Source organism: Phallusia mammillata, chromosome 3, assembly GCF_965637545.1.
Source record: "Phallusia mammillata chromosome 3, kaPhaMamm4.hap1.1, whole genome shotgun sequence".
NCBI classification, from domain to species: domain Eukaryota; kingdom Metazoa; phylum Chordata; class Ascidiacea; order Phlebobranchia; family Ascidiidae; genus Phallusia; species Phallusia mammillata.
The window spans coordinates 5,062,754-5,078,401 of NC_137254.1; the positions used below are offsets into that span (position 1 = coordinate 5,062,754).

General features: G+C 38.1%; 3 protein-coding genes, 1 non-coding gene and 1 pseudogene across 4 annotated transcripts; 3 read left to right on the plus strand and 2 right to left on the minus strand.

Moving 5' to 3' along the window:
• The window catches only part of LOC145219303 (scavenger receptor cysteine-rich domain-containing protein DMBT1-like), an 83,239-nt pseudogene that overhangs the window by 47,430 nt on the left and 20,161 nt on the right, over positions 1–15,648 (minus strand).
• Positions 472–8,366, plus strand: LOC145218821 (scavenger receptor cysteine-rich domain-containing protein DMBT1-like). Its single transcript, XM_080086229.1, has 13 exons — positions 472–605; positions 761–927; positions 1,479–1,629; positions 2,043–2,218; positions 4,136–4,289; positions 4,749–4,797; positions 5,080–5,245; positions 5,453–5,610; positions 5,815–5,986; positions 6,498–6,568; positions 6,779–6,968; positions 7,211–7,319; positions 7,973–8,366. Exons 1-13 carry the CDS (start codon positions 476–478, stop codon positions 8,125–8,127), a joined length of 1,848 nt encoding a protein of 615 aa, XP_079942355.1. The 5' UTR covers positions 472–475; the 3' UTR covers positions 8,128–8,366.
• On the minus strand, positions 2,908–2,981 carry Trnas-gga (transfer RNA serine (anticodon GGA)). Its single transcript has one exon. It is a non-coding gene; the product is annotated as a tRNA-Ser (tRNA).
• On the plus strand, positions 11,564–13,006 carry LOC145218012 (tolloid-like protein 2). The gene is made up of 4 exons (XM_080085411.1): positions 11,564–11,599; positions 11,683–11,833; positions 12,165–12,340; positions 12,734–13,006. The coding sequence occupies exons 1-4, from the start codon at positions 11,564–11,566 to the stop codon at positions 13,004–13,006; spliced, it is 636 nt and encodes a 211-aa protein (XP_079941537.1).
• LOC145218013 (uncharacterized) lies at positions 13,122–15,191 on the plus strand. Its single transcript, XM_080085412.1, has 4 exons — positions 13,122–13,201; positions 13,518–13,683; positions 13,859–14,016; positions 15,011–15,191. Exons 1-4 carry the CDS (start codon positions 13,122–13,124, stop codon positions 15,189–15,191), a joined length of 585 nt encoding a protein of 194 aa, XP_079941538.1.

A 15,648-nucleotide genomic window follows, 5' to 3' on the forward strand; every position in this document is an offset into this window, starting at 1 on the left:
AGCAGCTGCAATGACGGGACTTGTGGATTAAAACAATGGGCACTGTGTGCAGCTTGCTTCCGCGGAGTTTGAAAAAAGAACGACGACTCACGTGAACAACGTAATACGCGTTTTAACCCAGTTAGATGTAGCGGCATCGGCACAGGATAAGCGTCGCAACTGTATTGATCCGGTTTGAATCACCTGCGTTGTGTTGCGGGGCTTGCGGTGTGTACGACTGTTTATTAGACCACAGTGTGTTATAATGTCGAAAAGGAAATTGGCGCATACGAAGAGTTGCAGCTGAGAGGTAGCATTATAAGACTTGTATTGCTAAAATGATTTAGGCAAAGTTGTTGCCACACTTGACTAAACAAGTTCAAATAAAACATGTTTAAATATAGAAAAGCAAAAATATGCGTACGTAGTATATGTGCAAATATATATAGTTGTAGGTTATATTGGCAGTAGTAACTTAGTATGTTTAATGATTTATATGTATTGTATATTAGCAGGTATAGTTGATGTATCAAACAGTTGTGTTTTGTCAAACAAAACGTCGAAAATGTCAATTTTGCTGGTAAAGTTTGCTCTTTTCGTGGGCCTAATGAGTTTATTGCATCGAGGTAAGTAAGTTTTGGCAACTATAGCAATAAAGCATAGCCATTCAAACAAATTTGTACTCGCGGCATATAAATTTACAAACTAAATATTGCAATTTATCAAATAAAACCATTGAACAATGTGTAAGTTTATTTCTAATGGTAAATCTCATGTTCAGTGTCGGACGGTCAGTGTCACGAAGCGGAAATAACTACAAGTTCGCTAGGAGTGAACATTTTACCTCAATGTACCACATATACTCGACGTGTCATCCACTCACTGGGGGCCACAAGAATGATTACTTATTTTGGAAGTGGAGAGCTAGCTGCAGACAACTTTTGTAAGGTAAAGTCTTATGAGTATAACCTTTAACTTCGGTACACAAAATGCTGTTGGTGCATTTCTTTTTAAACTGTATGGCGGACAGTTTGCACACTTTCGATCTTTCTACATCTTATTGCAAGCCGTTGATTATTATTTTTTCGATGTTTTAACCAGAAAAAACAAACAGTTTGTATGACACACGTGCGCATATAACACATTTATCTCGACTAGACGATTAAAGTAACGAACCAAAATCACTTCTTTTTAAATACTTTAACTCGATTTCTGGCTTGTTTCATATTGCCTGCTTGAAAAAAAAATTGTCGTAGACTTGATTTGGAGTTTTAATTGAAACAAAGTGGTTTTCGGAAAACGTTCGAAATTTGGTTTTGAACAAAACAGGCTGAAATTAGCCTTGACTTTTTACTCGGCCACATTTCTGTCGTATTTGTTTGACTTGGTTTAAACTGACGTGTTTTACACAATAGTTCGTTCAAGCTAAGAAGACTTAACGAAACAAATTGTCATGAATGTGTAAATTTTAACCTTTAGCCTCATTGTGTTTAACCTAGATTTACGAGGGACCCAACGAGGAAGGTACATTGGCTGGAACGTTGGAAGGTGGAGGTTTATCTTTTCCGGTTTTTATTGAAAGCTCTACTGTTTATATAGCTTGTGTCACAAACCTCACAACGGGAACAGTAAAAATCGTATTGCACGCTGGTAAGTCAAATTTAACACGTTTTCCAAAAAGGTTTCATTTTGTGCAATTCTGAAAAGTCACTTCGTGAACTTGGCCATCCTCTTAAGTTTATCAATTCGGAGTCAAGAGAATATGTTTATTGTGTGTTATTTTAAGGTTAATACAGGCAAAGACTTTCATTCTGTTAAGTCTCATCAGTGAAACGGGTGAACATTAAGGGTAGAGGTTTGCGCAGCCAGGCCAAACAAGTCTCATGTTTTTTGAGTAACAGTTTAAATACATGTGGTTAAGTAACTAAGTAACTGTTCAGGATTCACAGTTGTTTTTATCGGCTGTAATGTGTGCAGTTGAACTATCAAACAACTTACGCTTATTGTGCATCAGCACGAAAGCTCCTATGGAGTTTTACATTACTGTTTTCTATGTGTTTTAGCTACTTTGTGCGGAGAAGATGCTACCGGCCCGGTTTATAACTTACAGTCTCCAAACTTTCCGAGTAACTACCCAGCTACGTCTGGTTGTGTTTGGAGATTTCGCATGGAAAGCAGCACGTCCTTGGTGTTTCAATTCTCCACTTTTACCATCGAAAATAACTTTGACCTTTTATACGTAAGTGAGTGGTTATTTCTTTTTAAATTACATTGCAGAACCAAAACGGACCGAACCAGGTTTTAATCAAGCCTCAGTTTGTTCCGAGTTTGGATTTTTTTTCAAACATGTTTTATTGACACAAAAGCCGAACCTATTTTGAAATGCCTGGCTCCAAACAAAACTTTTATTTAAATCACAACTAAGATGAACATAAATTTATAACTGGGATCAGCCCTGAAGCGTCTATGCAGACCAGCCATCACGGCACACTCATTTTTAAATCACAATACGCCAGGCCCACCGGTCACCAAGCATTCACCACCATATGGCAAGGCGTAGGCTAGAAAAATCTAGCCTGCGGTGGGATTCGAACCCACGACAGGAGTCTTTCCGGGACTCGCGCTCTACCAACTGAGCTAAACAGGCCCAGTGGAGAATCCGCCGAAAGTCGAATCACAAGCACCGTTGCCTGCCTCGTATGCTGCACATGTCAGCTTCGTAGTAGGGGATCGCCAGATTGACCAGTATCAGTTAAGATGAACATAAATTCATAACTGGGATCAGCCCTGAAGCGTCTATGCAGACCAGCGATCGCGGCACACTCATATATAAATCACAGTACGCCAGGCCCATTGAAGGCGCTATACCGAATCAGCCGGTCACCAAGCATTCACCACCATATGGCAAGGCGTAGGCTAGAAAAATCTAGCCTGCGGTGGGATTCGAACCCACGACAGGAGTCTTTCCGGGACTCGCGCTCTACCAACTGAGCTACACAGGCCCAGTGGAGAATCCGCCGAAAGTCGAATCACAAGCACCGTTGCCTGCCTCGTATGCTGCACATGCCAGCTTCGTAGTAGGGGATCGCCAGATTGACCAGTATCAGTTAAGATGAACATAAATTCATAACTGGGATCAGCCCTGAAGCGTATATAGAATACATCGTTCAGACGTTTTAACAATCTCTGTTGTCATCATCAGTGGAGGTTGTCAATCAAGCTGTAGAACGCGGTATATAAAGCACTAAGAAAAAAAGGTAAATGCCAGGTGTGTGAAGTGACGTCACAGGCGATAACAGGGAACTGGCGTTTAGAACGGTGACGTAGAAAAAAGATAAGAACCGAAGAAATAGGTCAGGTGTTGAACAGACGCAAGGGCGTGGAAACTGTGTCGATGTTGAGCTCGGAGTCATGCTTTTTGAATAGAAAGCGATTCGAGAAACAACAGTTTTACGCGGTCTTGGCTCGTCAAAATTAACTTTATGTGTGGGATTCAAAAAAATGTGCCGACACACTTCTGATTTTTGGTCCATGCGATGTTCTTAGAGTCCTACAGCCAGATTTTGTCGCGTTTCCCCAATATATGAAGCGCCGCAGTTGCAAACCAACCGGCAAACAACGTTAGTTCTCTCGATATGTTCCTGGTGCTTTTTTATAGGAAAATACTGTGAAAGTTTGTTCGTTTCATGGATAAGACGCAAGCGGATGTTGGCCCTGGTTCGACAAATATAACGCTCCAATTTCCTATTGACTCTCACATCACAGATCGCCATTTTACCAACAGCATTTTTGCTTTGATTTTCTAACTAAACCACTCAAAGAAATCCATTTTACCGTTGCCTAAAAATCTAGAAAAAAATTGTTATTCTTTCACTCGTAGATAGAGATTATTTTGAGTGCAATCAAGTCCTGACTGTTGTTTATTTAGTATTTTTTCCCAATGGTTACTAAGCCGCTAACAAACTCTCCAGGCACTCGAAACCCAGTCAGAGCGGTTATTACACCCAAATTTCTGTGAAAAACAGTTTTATTCCATTGACCAACCCCAGACATGTTTTTGCGGCGTCATAACTTCCCTTTTTTCTCCCGCGCCTTATGCACCCCCGATTTAAACCAGGGTTTTTCCACTAGATCAATGGAGCGAAATTTTTTTCAGTTTAAAGACGACCAAGGAAATGTAGAAAGATTGACTGGACATTATGGTGGAGGATTGAATCACACAGTTACTGCGACAAATCTTACTCTTATCTTTATCAGCGACGTTTCCGGTACTCAGCAGGGATTTAATGCGACGGTCAACCTTCCCTCAGGTTAGTGCTATTTGGTTTTAGAAAGCAAAAGACAAAAAACAAATCGGACAATGAATGTTTTAGGTACATTTTCAAAGGTTGATACTGATGGAAAAAAATTAAACTTTCCGAATTACCCGTAAAGTAAATGAGATTATATTAAATTGATTTGCACCATATCATGTTCATTATTTGTCATTTTGTCAATTCAGTGGCATCGAGCTGTAATTTTTTAGGTTGTGAAAAAGGGAAAACAAAACCCATTAGGTTCTTCTTGTAGAAAACTACAAAAATAGTTTTGAAACGCAAGTTTAGTGAAATGGGCTGAAGCAAAATTTTATCTATGCAATGCGGAAATGCAGATAATTTAATCAATCTTGTTATTTGGTTCAAAAACTTTATCTATCCAATGCAGCAAGGTGCCTGTTATTTAGTTCAAAAGGGGTAACCGAACTAAAAGTAATGTAATGTTTTTTGCAGGAACGGAACAATCAATGAGCGTGTGCCAGACTGAAAGTTTGACCATCCCGTAAGTTCTTCTTTTTTTTCTTTTTGATTGATGTAACATTAATAAACCTTAAGAGATTAGTAATGATTGGGTTACTTTAGATATTTGATTTTTGGCATAGTGTTTTTAGACATCGCACAAAAACTTCGATTGTACAAATAAAATATAAGCTTTAAAGGTATAAAGAAGGAAGAATTGGATTCAAAGTTTCCAACCAAATAGTTCAAAAACCAGTTACGTTACGCATTGAGCAAAACGCAAACGTATCAAGTATACTGTCACCGCTATAGTTGCTATTCGCAGGGTAACAGCTGATGAACAGACCACATTAGACTATGAACTCGGTGACACACTCTACATCGCATTGGACAGGGAAACTCCCCTTTCTCTACTTAATGACAACTGCAAGGTCACGGGGGCAGACCCGGTGTTTGTGTTTGACATTGGTCAGTGTGAAGGTGCCTACAAGGTAACATACGATTATTTTATATATTGACGCTGCATAAACTGATTAACAACGCTCAGGCAAATCATCGGTTACTTATTTAAACAATGAAAAAACATAGTTAGCAAAGATGAATGGTATTTGAATTTAACGCGCCATAACATTGTTTGGTTTTGTAAATTTTTTTGCGTTTTTACTGTGAATGATTACGTACATTTTTTGTATTAACAGAATGAGAACGATATGGTGTCAGTGTCGTTCCTGATCTGGAGATTCCTAGCTCCGTCTACTGCCGTGATCCAACGCGACGTGCAAAACAAGCTCAATGTGACTTGTCTATTTGAAGCCGATCAACTTCTCACGTCATCCAACGTCCAACCTCAAGCTGGGTAAGGCGACAACAAAGGCACATGCCAGATGTTACTTGGCACACGACATCAGTTGGTAATTATTTCATTGTGCAATGTTAGTTTTATCATCACTAGTACTGGCCAAACATTATGAAAAGTAGCCAATAAAAACAAGAAAATGAAACTATAGTTCTAAATCCCTATAGAAATATGTTTAATTATCTTCGAAATAACAATGTACAGATCCGTTGAAATTTCGGCCGAGAATACAGGAAACTTTGACGTCGCTCTAAATCTTTTTACAAACGAACATTTCAACGAAAGCTTGCCTGGGGAAGTCACTGTGCCCAACTACATTTTTGCTGAAGTTACACTTGAAGAAATTTCTCCAAGCAACGATGACTTCATTGTCCAGGTAAAAAGTAAAACAAACTTATTGGAGCAAAATGGATAACAAACTCACATGATACACTTGTGTTTTTAGTTAAACAGAATTGTGTTACCTGTAGTCATTGTTTTGCTTTGTATGCAACATAGTTGAGATCTGACCCGAAATTCAAGCCTGAACCCGAATCGTTTTGAATAAGCCGGTTAAGGCCCAAAAGTTTGTTTGACAGACATATCCATCAAAGCCTGCAAAAGTACAGAATATGTAATTACAATGGTTACGGTCATACAATGTGAAGTCAGGTCCGAATTAACCCAGTTGGTAAAAAATAACATCCGAATCGACCCAAAATGTCCGGTCCGTACTCTGGTGTGTAACTTGGTTTTGTATTTTAAACATAACTCCATCTTTAAGCCTTCCTTTAAATAAAAATTTTGAAACCTATCTAAAACAAACCTTATTCCGTGATTTAATATTGAACATCCAAACAATTTTTAATATACTGTTCATATGAATTTGGTACACTGTTTGTGCACAGCTTGAAGAATGTTGGGCGACACGAGTTGAAAACGCCAGTGGTTTGCCGAACTACCCTGTTGTAGCAAGCGGGTAAGCAGTAGTTGTGTTTGACATGCTCTTGCTTTTCGAACGGTGCATTCTATTTCAACTTTTTTTTTCCACGGGGTTCGAACCCAGGACTCTCCCGGGGACGAATCCCGATCAGGTTTTTTATGTCTGTATATGGGTCAGGCGCGCCAGACCGTTCGGCCAAGTTCCTGCCCTATTTCAACTTGCTTACATTGATGTGAATATTATTAGATGCATTGCGCCACCCAGTGGAGGCGAGGCAGCCGATGCAAAGATGTTAATGCGGAATTACAAATCCAACTTTGCGACGTTCAAGCTGATGAGCTTTGTGTGGACAAACTTTACCGACGCAGAACAATTTATCTACATCCACTGCGACGCGACCATCTGTCAAAACTCAACTGGACAATGTCCTGGACAGGTGAGTTGAGTTTGTTTGTTGTGTTATGCTCATAATAAGTACTTCGTCCAGCTGCTTACATCATTGCAAGTAAAGTGGATTATATTTGATTTACTTATTTGTCAATAAGTTTGCTTTAATTGAAATGAACATAGAAAAAACAAGATGTTTGAGTTTTTTCAGATTACATTTAGCTGCTTTATTTATCCTTAATAATACTTATAAACATCAAAAAAAATTATAAATATTATACTGATTTGCAGATGTGTGGTGGGAAAAAAAGACGATCTGTTGACAACAATGGACGCAGCCATCGAGTTTCTGCAGGGCCAGTGCACATCTTACAAACTACCAAGTATTTGCTTATGCAAGGTACCAACACAATAATTAAACTCTTCTACATATTAACTTAGTTCAGGACAAATTACTGCAGTTGCCTATGTTTCAAGTTATCAAATTGTTGTATTTATCAAGTAAAACCATTGGGGACATATTTACTTAAGCTATATTAGGCCTCAATTATTAAATATTTCTCCTGTTTCTATGACAGTGAATTTGTTTGTTTGTTTTAATTTCATCCTCGATGGGCCGGCAACGCCTAAATGCGTTAACTAACAGTCATTAGAACTCACAAACTATTGAACACAAGTCGGTTGTACTAAACCACTCGGCCAACTTGGCTAACTTATGCATCGCTTTTTTGAAGTTTTATATAGGAAACATTCTCGGCCTTGAGTTGACCAGAAAACAAAAAAGTTACTTTAAAAACGAAATACTTAGTACTGAATAATGGTATGCGATGGCTTCGAATCCCACCATCAACTGAATGTTTAATCTACGACTTCTGGTCGCACTGAAATGCATTGATAATCAGCTTGATTCGGCATTAAGTTTCTTGGTCTCGTTCGATGTATACATAAGAATAGTATTATTTTTAGTCTGCATGAAGTGTTAAGCTCTAGTTCCCGTAACAAATGCTTTCCATGCACATATGTTTAGCTAAGTTAAACCTTCTTTTTCTGCAGACACTCTAGGAGACAGAAATGAAGCTAATGAAGCAGCTTATAACATCTTCCAACTTGGGATGTTTGTTCTTCTGACTGCTGTAATTTTTGCGGCCGGTTACCTCGTATGGGGCATAATTGCCCAAAATCCAAAATCTAAACAAACTGGTCTATAGATAACATTTCGCAATAACTTTTCACAGATAACATTGTACTGTTTCTGACGACATAAAAACTCTTAAAATTTTCCCCCAAACAACAACTAAACTTAGATTTCAAACTAGAGGGTTCAAAGCTAGTCATTACAGTACATGGAATATTTACTGCTTATATTTACTATTGTTGTCTGAAAAAATACCTTGTCGAAGTGTTTATGTTTCTATGACTGAAAAACAATATAATCGGATGCAATTGATACTGTGTGCGTATTGGTTATATGGCCACCAAAGTCACATTTTTGCTTTTAACGTTTCAATTAGCCATTTTAGAGTAGCATGTATCTCTTAATTAAATTGTGAGAGGAACTACTACGAAGTTTGTAAGATTATGAGCAAATTGCTGTTTTTTTAATAGTTGCTACATTTGCATGATTCATAGGAACCACTAAGTAAAACTAGAATGGAAGTTTAGAAATGGCAGTCACAGCCAGAATAAAGTTTTATGGTCAAAACATTTACTGGTTAAGTATTAAACAAGTTTTTGGATGTCGAGAGGAAATAATCTTAACAAGCTTATTTGTGGTGGATTTGGTTTGCAAGTTGGGATTGTTTCTTATGGTGACTGAATACGATTTTATTTTTAACTTAATGCCTCCACCTAGTGTATTGATTGTTTCCAACGTTACATTTAGTTTCGGATACAAACCAACCTACGACAAACATGTATAATCTGTTGAATCAAATCTTCACAAACAAATACACATTTTACATATTTATGTTTTAAAGAAAATCCATGAGTTTCGTTGCTCTATTAGTCTGGTATTTTAACGGTTTAGATTTCGTTGGTCTTATCTATTTTAACATTTTTATTCATTAAATGTTTTGACCAGTGGAAACACATATGTTTATATTTAACTGTAATTGTTTAATAATTTGGATTTCACCTTATTTTTTATTATGGCACCTTTAAAACGTACCGCTAGTTTGCCATATTTATTAACTACTGTCACGCACCAATGATTTTGACATCGACGAGTCGCGCCTGCACATTTGTAATTGTCCGGTGAGGTCATGTGAGTTTTGTGCTGCCATGTTTCGTGCTATATTTAGGGTAGTTCTTGCCTGGGCCTTATGGTGTTTAGAGCGTTCGCGTTGTAGCTGCAAAACATGGCGGTGTTGTGTTGCAACTTATTGAAACTTTGAAGATAGCCAACGTCCTTTCAGTTTTATATTTATTATTTGTATTAAACTTACATTAGTTGTTCAGTGTGAACATTACACCTTTGTCTTTAGCAGTCAGCCGTCAGTGCAGGAGAAATCTATTAAGTTAAAGGCGGTGATCCGCTGTAATAGTGGATAGGGTTGGGTAAGCTTACTCTGTTCAGTCAAAGTTAACCACCTCGCCTTTCCCTCAAATCCTAGGCCAAATCCGGGTTCACCTAACTAATTTCGGTTACAATTATACCGATTTTTAATATTTTTACCTGAATCAAATGGTGTGTCGGTGGCGTTGTAAATGACCAAAATGTTTGCTTGTGCTGGGAAAGTCTCTGGCATGTTCGACCGAACGTCAATTCACCAGTTTGATTGCTTCCTCTTGTATTTGAGCTGTAACTGTGTCGTCATTGGCGTCGCTTTGCAAGTAGGCGCTTGATAAATAAATGTGAGGCAATATTGAGAAGTTTCAGGTTTCCAACCGGAGTGCCGCTATACCCTAATGCAGGGGTTCCCAACCTTTTTACGATCTCATACCAAATGGACGCTCTCTACTGCCACGCGTACCACTTCCTGCAGAACAACTAATTGGCTCGACATATATTTAATTGAGAAGAAGAATATTGGCCTACTAAACACTAAAGCACCACAACCAAATTTAACGAGATTTTTGTGTTTGTTTACTGTCTACCAATTGGTCGATGCGCGGTGTAAATTTGCTAACAGCGCATCGAAAGTCATTTCCGGGCGCACCCAGTTTTTGTGAAAAAAACGGAAGCTACTGGCGTACCACCTGAAAAACCTTCGCGTACCACAGGTTGGGAACCCCTGCCCTAATGTGACATGTTTGTTGCAGATTTCAGGTACTTAGTGATATTGCTGTTAATTATATCTCCAAAGTAAAAATGTCAAGTCGACTATTAAAAGCGGCACTTTTTGTGAGCGCTCTGAGTATGCTCCTCCGAGGTTAGTGACTTTATTGATTTTTGTTGTGATTTCAACTTAAGTGGTATGCATGATAAGTCAAATTCTGGCAGTACGACAACATTAAGCTTTGCTGTGCGTTTTTCTGGAGGACCACGAGTACAAGCTCAGTAGAAACGACCAAAACAGTGGTCGGCAACCGCCGGTACGCGACGAGTTCGTTATCAGGCTGTATAATCTTTAAGGTTTTTAATGGTCTAAAACATTTTGTCCATGTATCCCGGGGAATACAAACTAATTTAGGTTTTTTCATTGCCAAATATTTGTAGTTTCCGGTCCGCGATAAAACTTTAGTTTCAAAAACGGTCTGCAGTAGAAAAAAGGTTGCCGACACCTGCTCCAAAAGACATTAATGTTGTGTTGCAAATATCACGGATGTTATATAAAGGGAGCTATGGGTCCCGAGGGTTACTTAAAGGGGTAATCGATCTATAAAAGGCTGGGAATCACTGTTCTAGTATTGAGAAATCAGAGAGAGTAACACGAGGACAAAAATTCAGGCCCCACATTGATTAGATATAGTTTAGTATTTAAAAAAATATTTTCTACTTTAGTATTAATGCGACATCTTTAGGCGAGCATTCTTCTTGGCTAATACGTTTATATCAAGGGAAATATTGGTTGTGGCCAGGAGAAGTCCTGCAAAGCATCGTTTTCAACTTGATATAGATTTTCGTTTTTTTTAGTATCCTATAATGCCGCTTTTCGTATTTTTTGCAGCTGAAACTGCTTCCTAGCATAATAAACAGAGTGGCAATATCCATCGTTGCGCCTTTTTTAATTTTTATGTATTTTAGTTGTACACCAACCAAGTAACATCCCACAAACCCTTTATGTCATACAACAATACCTGGTCATACGGCACAAGGGGAGACTGTCCGTTATATTGTCGAACATTCAAAGATATATTTTCGTAAATTGAAAACTTTGGAATATGTAGGCTTAAACAAGTAAATTGGGCGAAAATACGCCATGGTGGCGAACAGGCTTGTATGAGAGCTAAAGCTTGTTAAACAGCATGTTATACTGTTTTACTTAAAATGGTGCTTGTATCATTTAGTTTCCGACACACTGTGTGCAGTGGAGAATGTAAGCGGTGCTTATTATTATACAACAATTGCCCCTAACTGTAACACATGGGCCCTACGATTTGTTTCAACTGGAGATTCTTCTCGGTTAATTGCACATTTCCGTTTGGGACAGCTTGCTGCAAACAACTTTTGCAAGGTAAAACTTTACGAATTTTGTCCTTGAAATGAGCTCAATTCGAAATTCGTCCGTTCGTTTCCGCGTAGGTTCGAATTTCATTTCTTTCAGTTAGATTTTAAATACTTTCCTAACCTTATGCGCAAATCGTGAACAAAAAACATCTAGATTTACGAGGGATCCGACGACCAAGGTAAATTAGCTGGAACGTTGGAAGGTGGAGGCTTATCTTTTCCAGTTATCGTTGAAAGTTCGTCTGCTTATATATCTTGTGTCACAGACCTCACATCGGAATCTGTGTCGTTTCGTCTACAACCATGTAAGTCAGGCTTACGATTCATTTAAAACCGAAACTTAAAGCATATATTGTAGATGAAACATGTTTTCGGGTCGATATCAGGAACAAATAAAATGATGTCAAATCTATTATTTTGCAGACATTGAAAAAGAAAAATAATTTGCAAACATAGTTTTAATGTAAAAAAATCGCGGTTTATGAGCACTTTTTAAACAGTGGTGATATTCCATTGCTTATCGGATCGACAACTACACATAAGTCACAGAAAATCGACAACACGATGGTCAAAACAATTGCTTGGAACTATTTTACCAGCTGCGTTGTCTCAAGCTAAACGTTTTGTGCTGTTTAGTTACTTCGTGCGGGGAAGATGTTGAAGATATACCGTACAATCTACTATCTCCGATGTTTCCTGGTAACTATCCCAACTATGCTGGTTGTATTTGGAGACTTCAAATGAATAGCAGCACAACCTTATTGTTCCAATTTTCCTCATTTGACACTGAAACCAACTACGACATTCTATACGTAAGTGTCTTAACTTATAATATAACCTAAAAATCCAGGAGATATTGACAACGCAAATAATCGAGTGGAAACGGTTTGTTATCTGTAGGACATTTCCTGCCGCACGCACTGAAAGTAATACATGATTAAGTTTTTTTTTCAAATGTATTTTAGAGTAACATATTTATTATAAACTGATTTTGCAGTGCGAAAAAGTTCACTTCTAATATTGAGGAAAGCAATAAATTAGTTTAAAGTGAAATCCGATTTTTGTTAAGCGCCTAACTAAATGATAAAAAACTTGCGGCTTTAAGAAGGTATGCGGCCTTTTATGACAAAAAGTGCGCCCCCCTGCGGCATAATGTTAACATTTCTGAACATACGAAAAATAACTAAATGGAGTATTGTTTTAAGTTCAAGAACGAAGAGGGTAATGTGGACAGATTTTCTGGGACGCTTGGGTCATCTGATTACACGATGACAGCAACAAATCTTACTATTGTGTTTGTTAGCGATGAGAGCGAGTCGAGCACCGGATTTAATGCGACAGTAGATGAGGCAAATCTGCTTTCAGGCACAAAATTTCGAGATGCAAATGACAAAATACACTGGGTTGTCCCACGGGCTATTTTGACACCTAGTTCATATTTTTGCTGTGACATTTTATGTGATAGAAATACGGGGTAAACCTAATGCAGTAAATTATTGTCACAATATACAGGCAATGAATGTTTTAAATTAACAAATTAATTTTAATGTGCAGAAGTAAATTTAATCCACAGTATAGTGCTCGAACTTCGATATGTTGGTTGAAAAATACTTTATTTATACAGACGAAACACAACCATCAGTTGAATGTAAGACTGAAAATTTGATCATCAGGTAAGTTAATATTTTCTTTTCAAATATTTTGTGAAAATTATTGATAATTGTTGAAAGTCTGTAATGACCAGAAAATTATTGAAAGAACTATAATATTTTAAGTATTTTGTAGCGCTCCTAGTTTTTGTCATAGGCTTGCAACGCCTTGTAGTTGTATTTATTGAGACATCTTTTACCTATCAGTTTACAATGGGGCTTCTAATAGGATGCCGCGATAAAAACAGCAACATAGTATTATCGCTGGGAAAATAAATCAAAAGAACAGGTTTCCTAGACTTTTTTAATGTACAAAAACGTAACAGTCTAATATTCGCAGGGTAACAACTTATCAACAGAACACATTAGATTACGAACTCGGCGACACGCTTTACATCTCATTGGACAGGGAAACCTCCCTTTCTCAGCTCAATGACAACTGCAAGGTCACGGGGTCAAACCCGGTATTTGCGTTTGACATTGGTCAATGCGAAGGTGTTTTTAAGGTACAATTGGATTTTTGTTCCAAAAACATAGATAATTAAAAAAAAAACAATGGCTATTAGAACCAATTAACATTGCATAGTTAATGATAATGATAAGTGTGATAATCATTTGACTGCTGCATAATGAAAAGCTGCCAGTTTCGAAATACGATGTAATTCTCGTGCTTTTTTACAGAATGAGAACGATACGGTGTCGGTGTCTTTCCTGATCTGGAGATACCTAGCTCCATTCCCTGCTGTGATACAACGCGACGTTCAAAACAAACTCAATGTGACTTGTCTATTTGAAGCGGATCTACTGATCTCGTCATCCAAAATTCATACACAATTTGGGTAAAGAGACGTAAAACAAACAATTGTACAACAGCTATTGATTGGCACACACACACATATGCAAGACTCACAGTAGTGGTCATAACACGTAAAGTCTTTTGTTGACATCACTTTGAAACAAACTTACACAAGGAAAAAAGAAATGTTGCACATGTCACAATACATCCAACCAACGACACCATACTTAGCATACAGCAGGGCTATTCAAACTTTCTTGCTCTGCGACCCCATTTTGAAACAGAAATTGCTACGCGACCCTTTGATGGGTTTCGCCCAGGCGTGCGCAACCTTTTTGCTATGACGGCCGCATCACAGATCTTAATTTCACCAGCGGCCGCTTGTAGCCAGCTTGCTTGTGTTTTAAAATTACTGATGAAAAGAAATATTTTTATATGATATATAATGGCGCCTAGAAAGCCTGAATTAATTTTAACTTTGAAAATCAAAAGCAGTTTGAAAATCAAAAGTATTTGGCAAAGGAATGTTTGTAAACAATAAATGTACGCACGTATACCATTTATTGTGACTGACATGATAACGCAAACTGTTTCGCGACCCCAAAAATTTATGTCCCACAGTTTGAGAAGCCCTGGCATACAGCAGATAACACACAATAGAACACTTCATTGTGCCTATTGCACAAGACACCTGGCACGCATGACACATTTGACATCAAATACGGTAAAATTATACCACCCCTGCCACATGTCACAAGACATGCCAACAGCACCTGTCGCTATGTATGACACCCATTACAGTTTGTCTGTTCTTACCTTTGTCGGAACTTAAAATCTTTACAAGATTGCTTAATTCTTCTCAGACAATGCCAAAATTTTGTGTGGAGTATATTTGCACGTCTGTAAAGGCATGAGTTTCAGTGACTTTCGTTACTTAGATTAAAAAACCCTCGCGTGCATCCGAGGGCGTTAAAACAGTGCGGTGTATGCCATTCCCTTTCCGTTTTTATTAATCACAATCATTTAACGTATTTCAGATCTACCAAAATTTTTGCGAAGAAAACAGGAACTTTGGATGTCGCCCTAAATCTATTTAGCAACGAATATTTTACCCAAAGCTTGCCCGGAGAAGTAACTGTGCCCAACTACATTTTTGCTAAACTTAATCTTGATGAGATTTCCGCAAGCAATGATGACTTTATTGTCCAGGTGAATTGAAAACAAAATGCTTTTATGGCAAGAAAACATTGCATTTACTAGTTTAGTTTTTAATAGTTCTGGCATCGTTGCTCTGGTTTGTAAATTGAACTCTTAAAGTGGAATACCTTTCTTACAGCTGGGAACATGTTGAGCGACACGCAGTGGAAAATCCAATAGTTTGCCGAATTACCAAATTGTACAAAGCGGGTAAGATCTGCTTGAATTACCTCAACATTTTTTTCTGGTTTGGGAGGTTATTTCTTTAATGAATAATTTTCCACCCGTGTTTCATTCATTGGAATCGAAATTTTTAGATGCGTAGCGCCACACAGTGGAGGGGAGGCTGCCGAAACGTTGATGCGCAATTACCAATCCAACTTTGCAACTTTCAAGCTGATGAGCTTTGTGTGGACAACTTTTTCTGACGCAGAACAATATATCTACATCCACTGCGACGTGACCGTCTGCCATAATT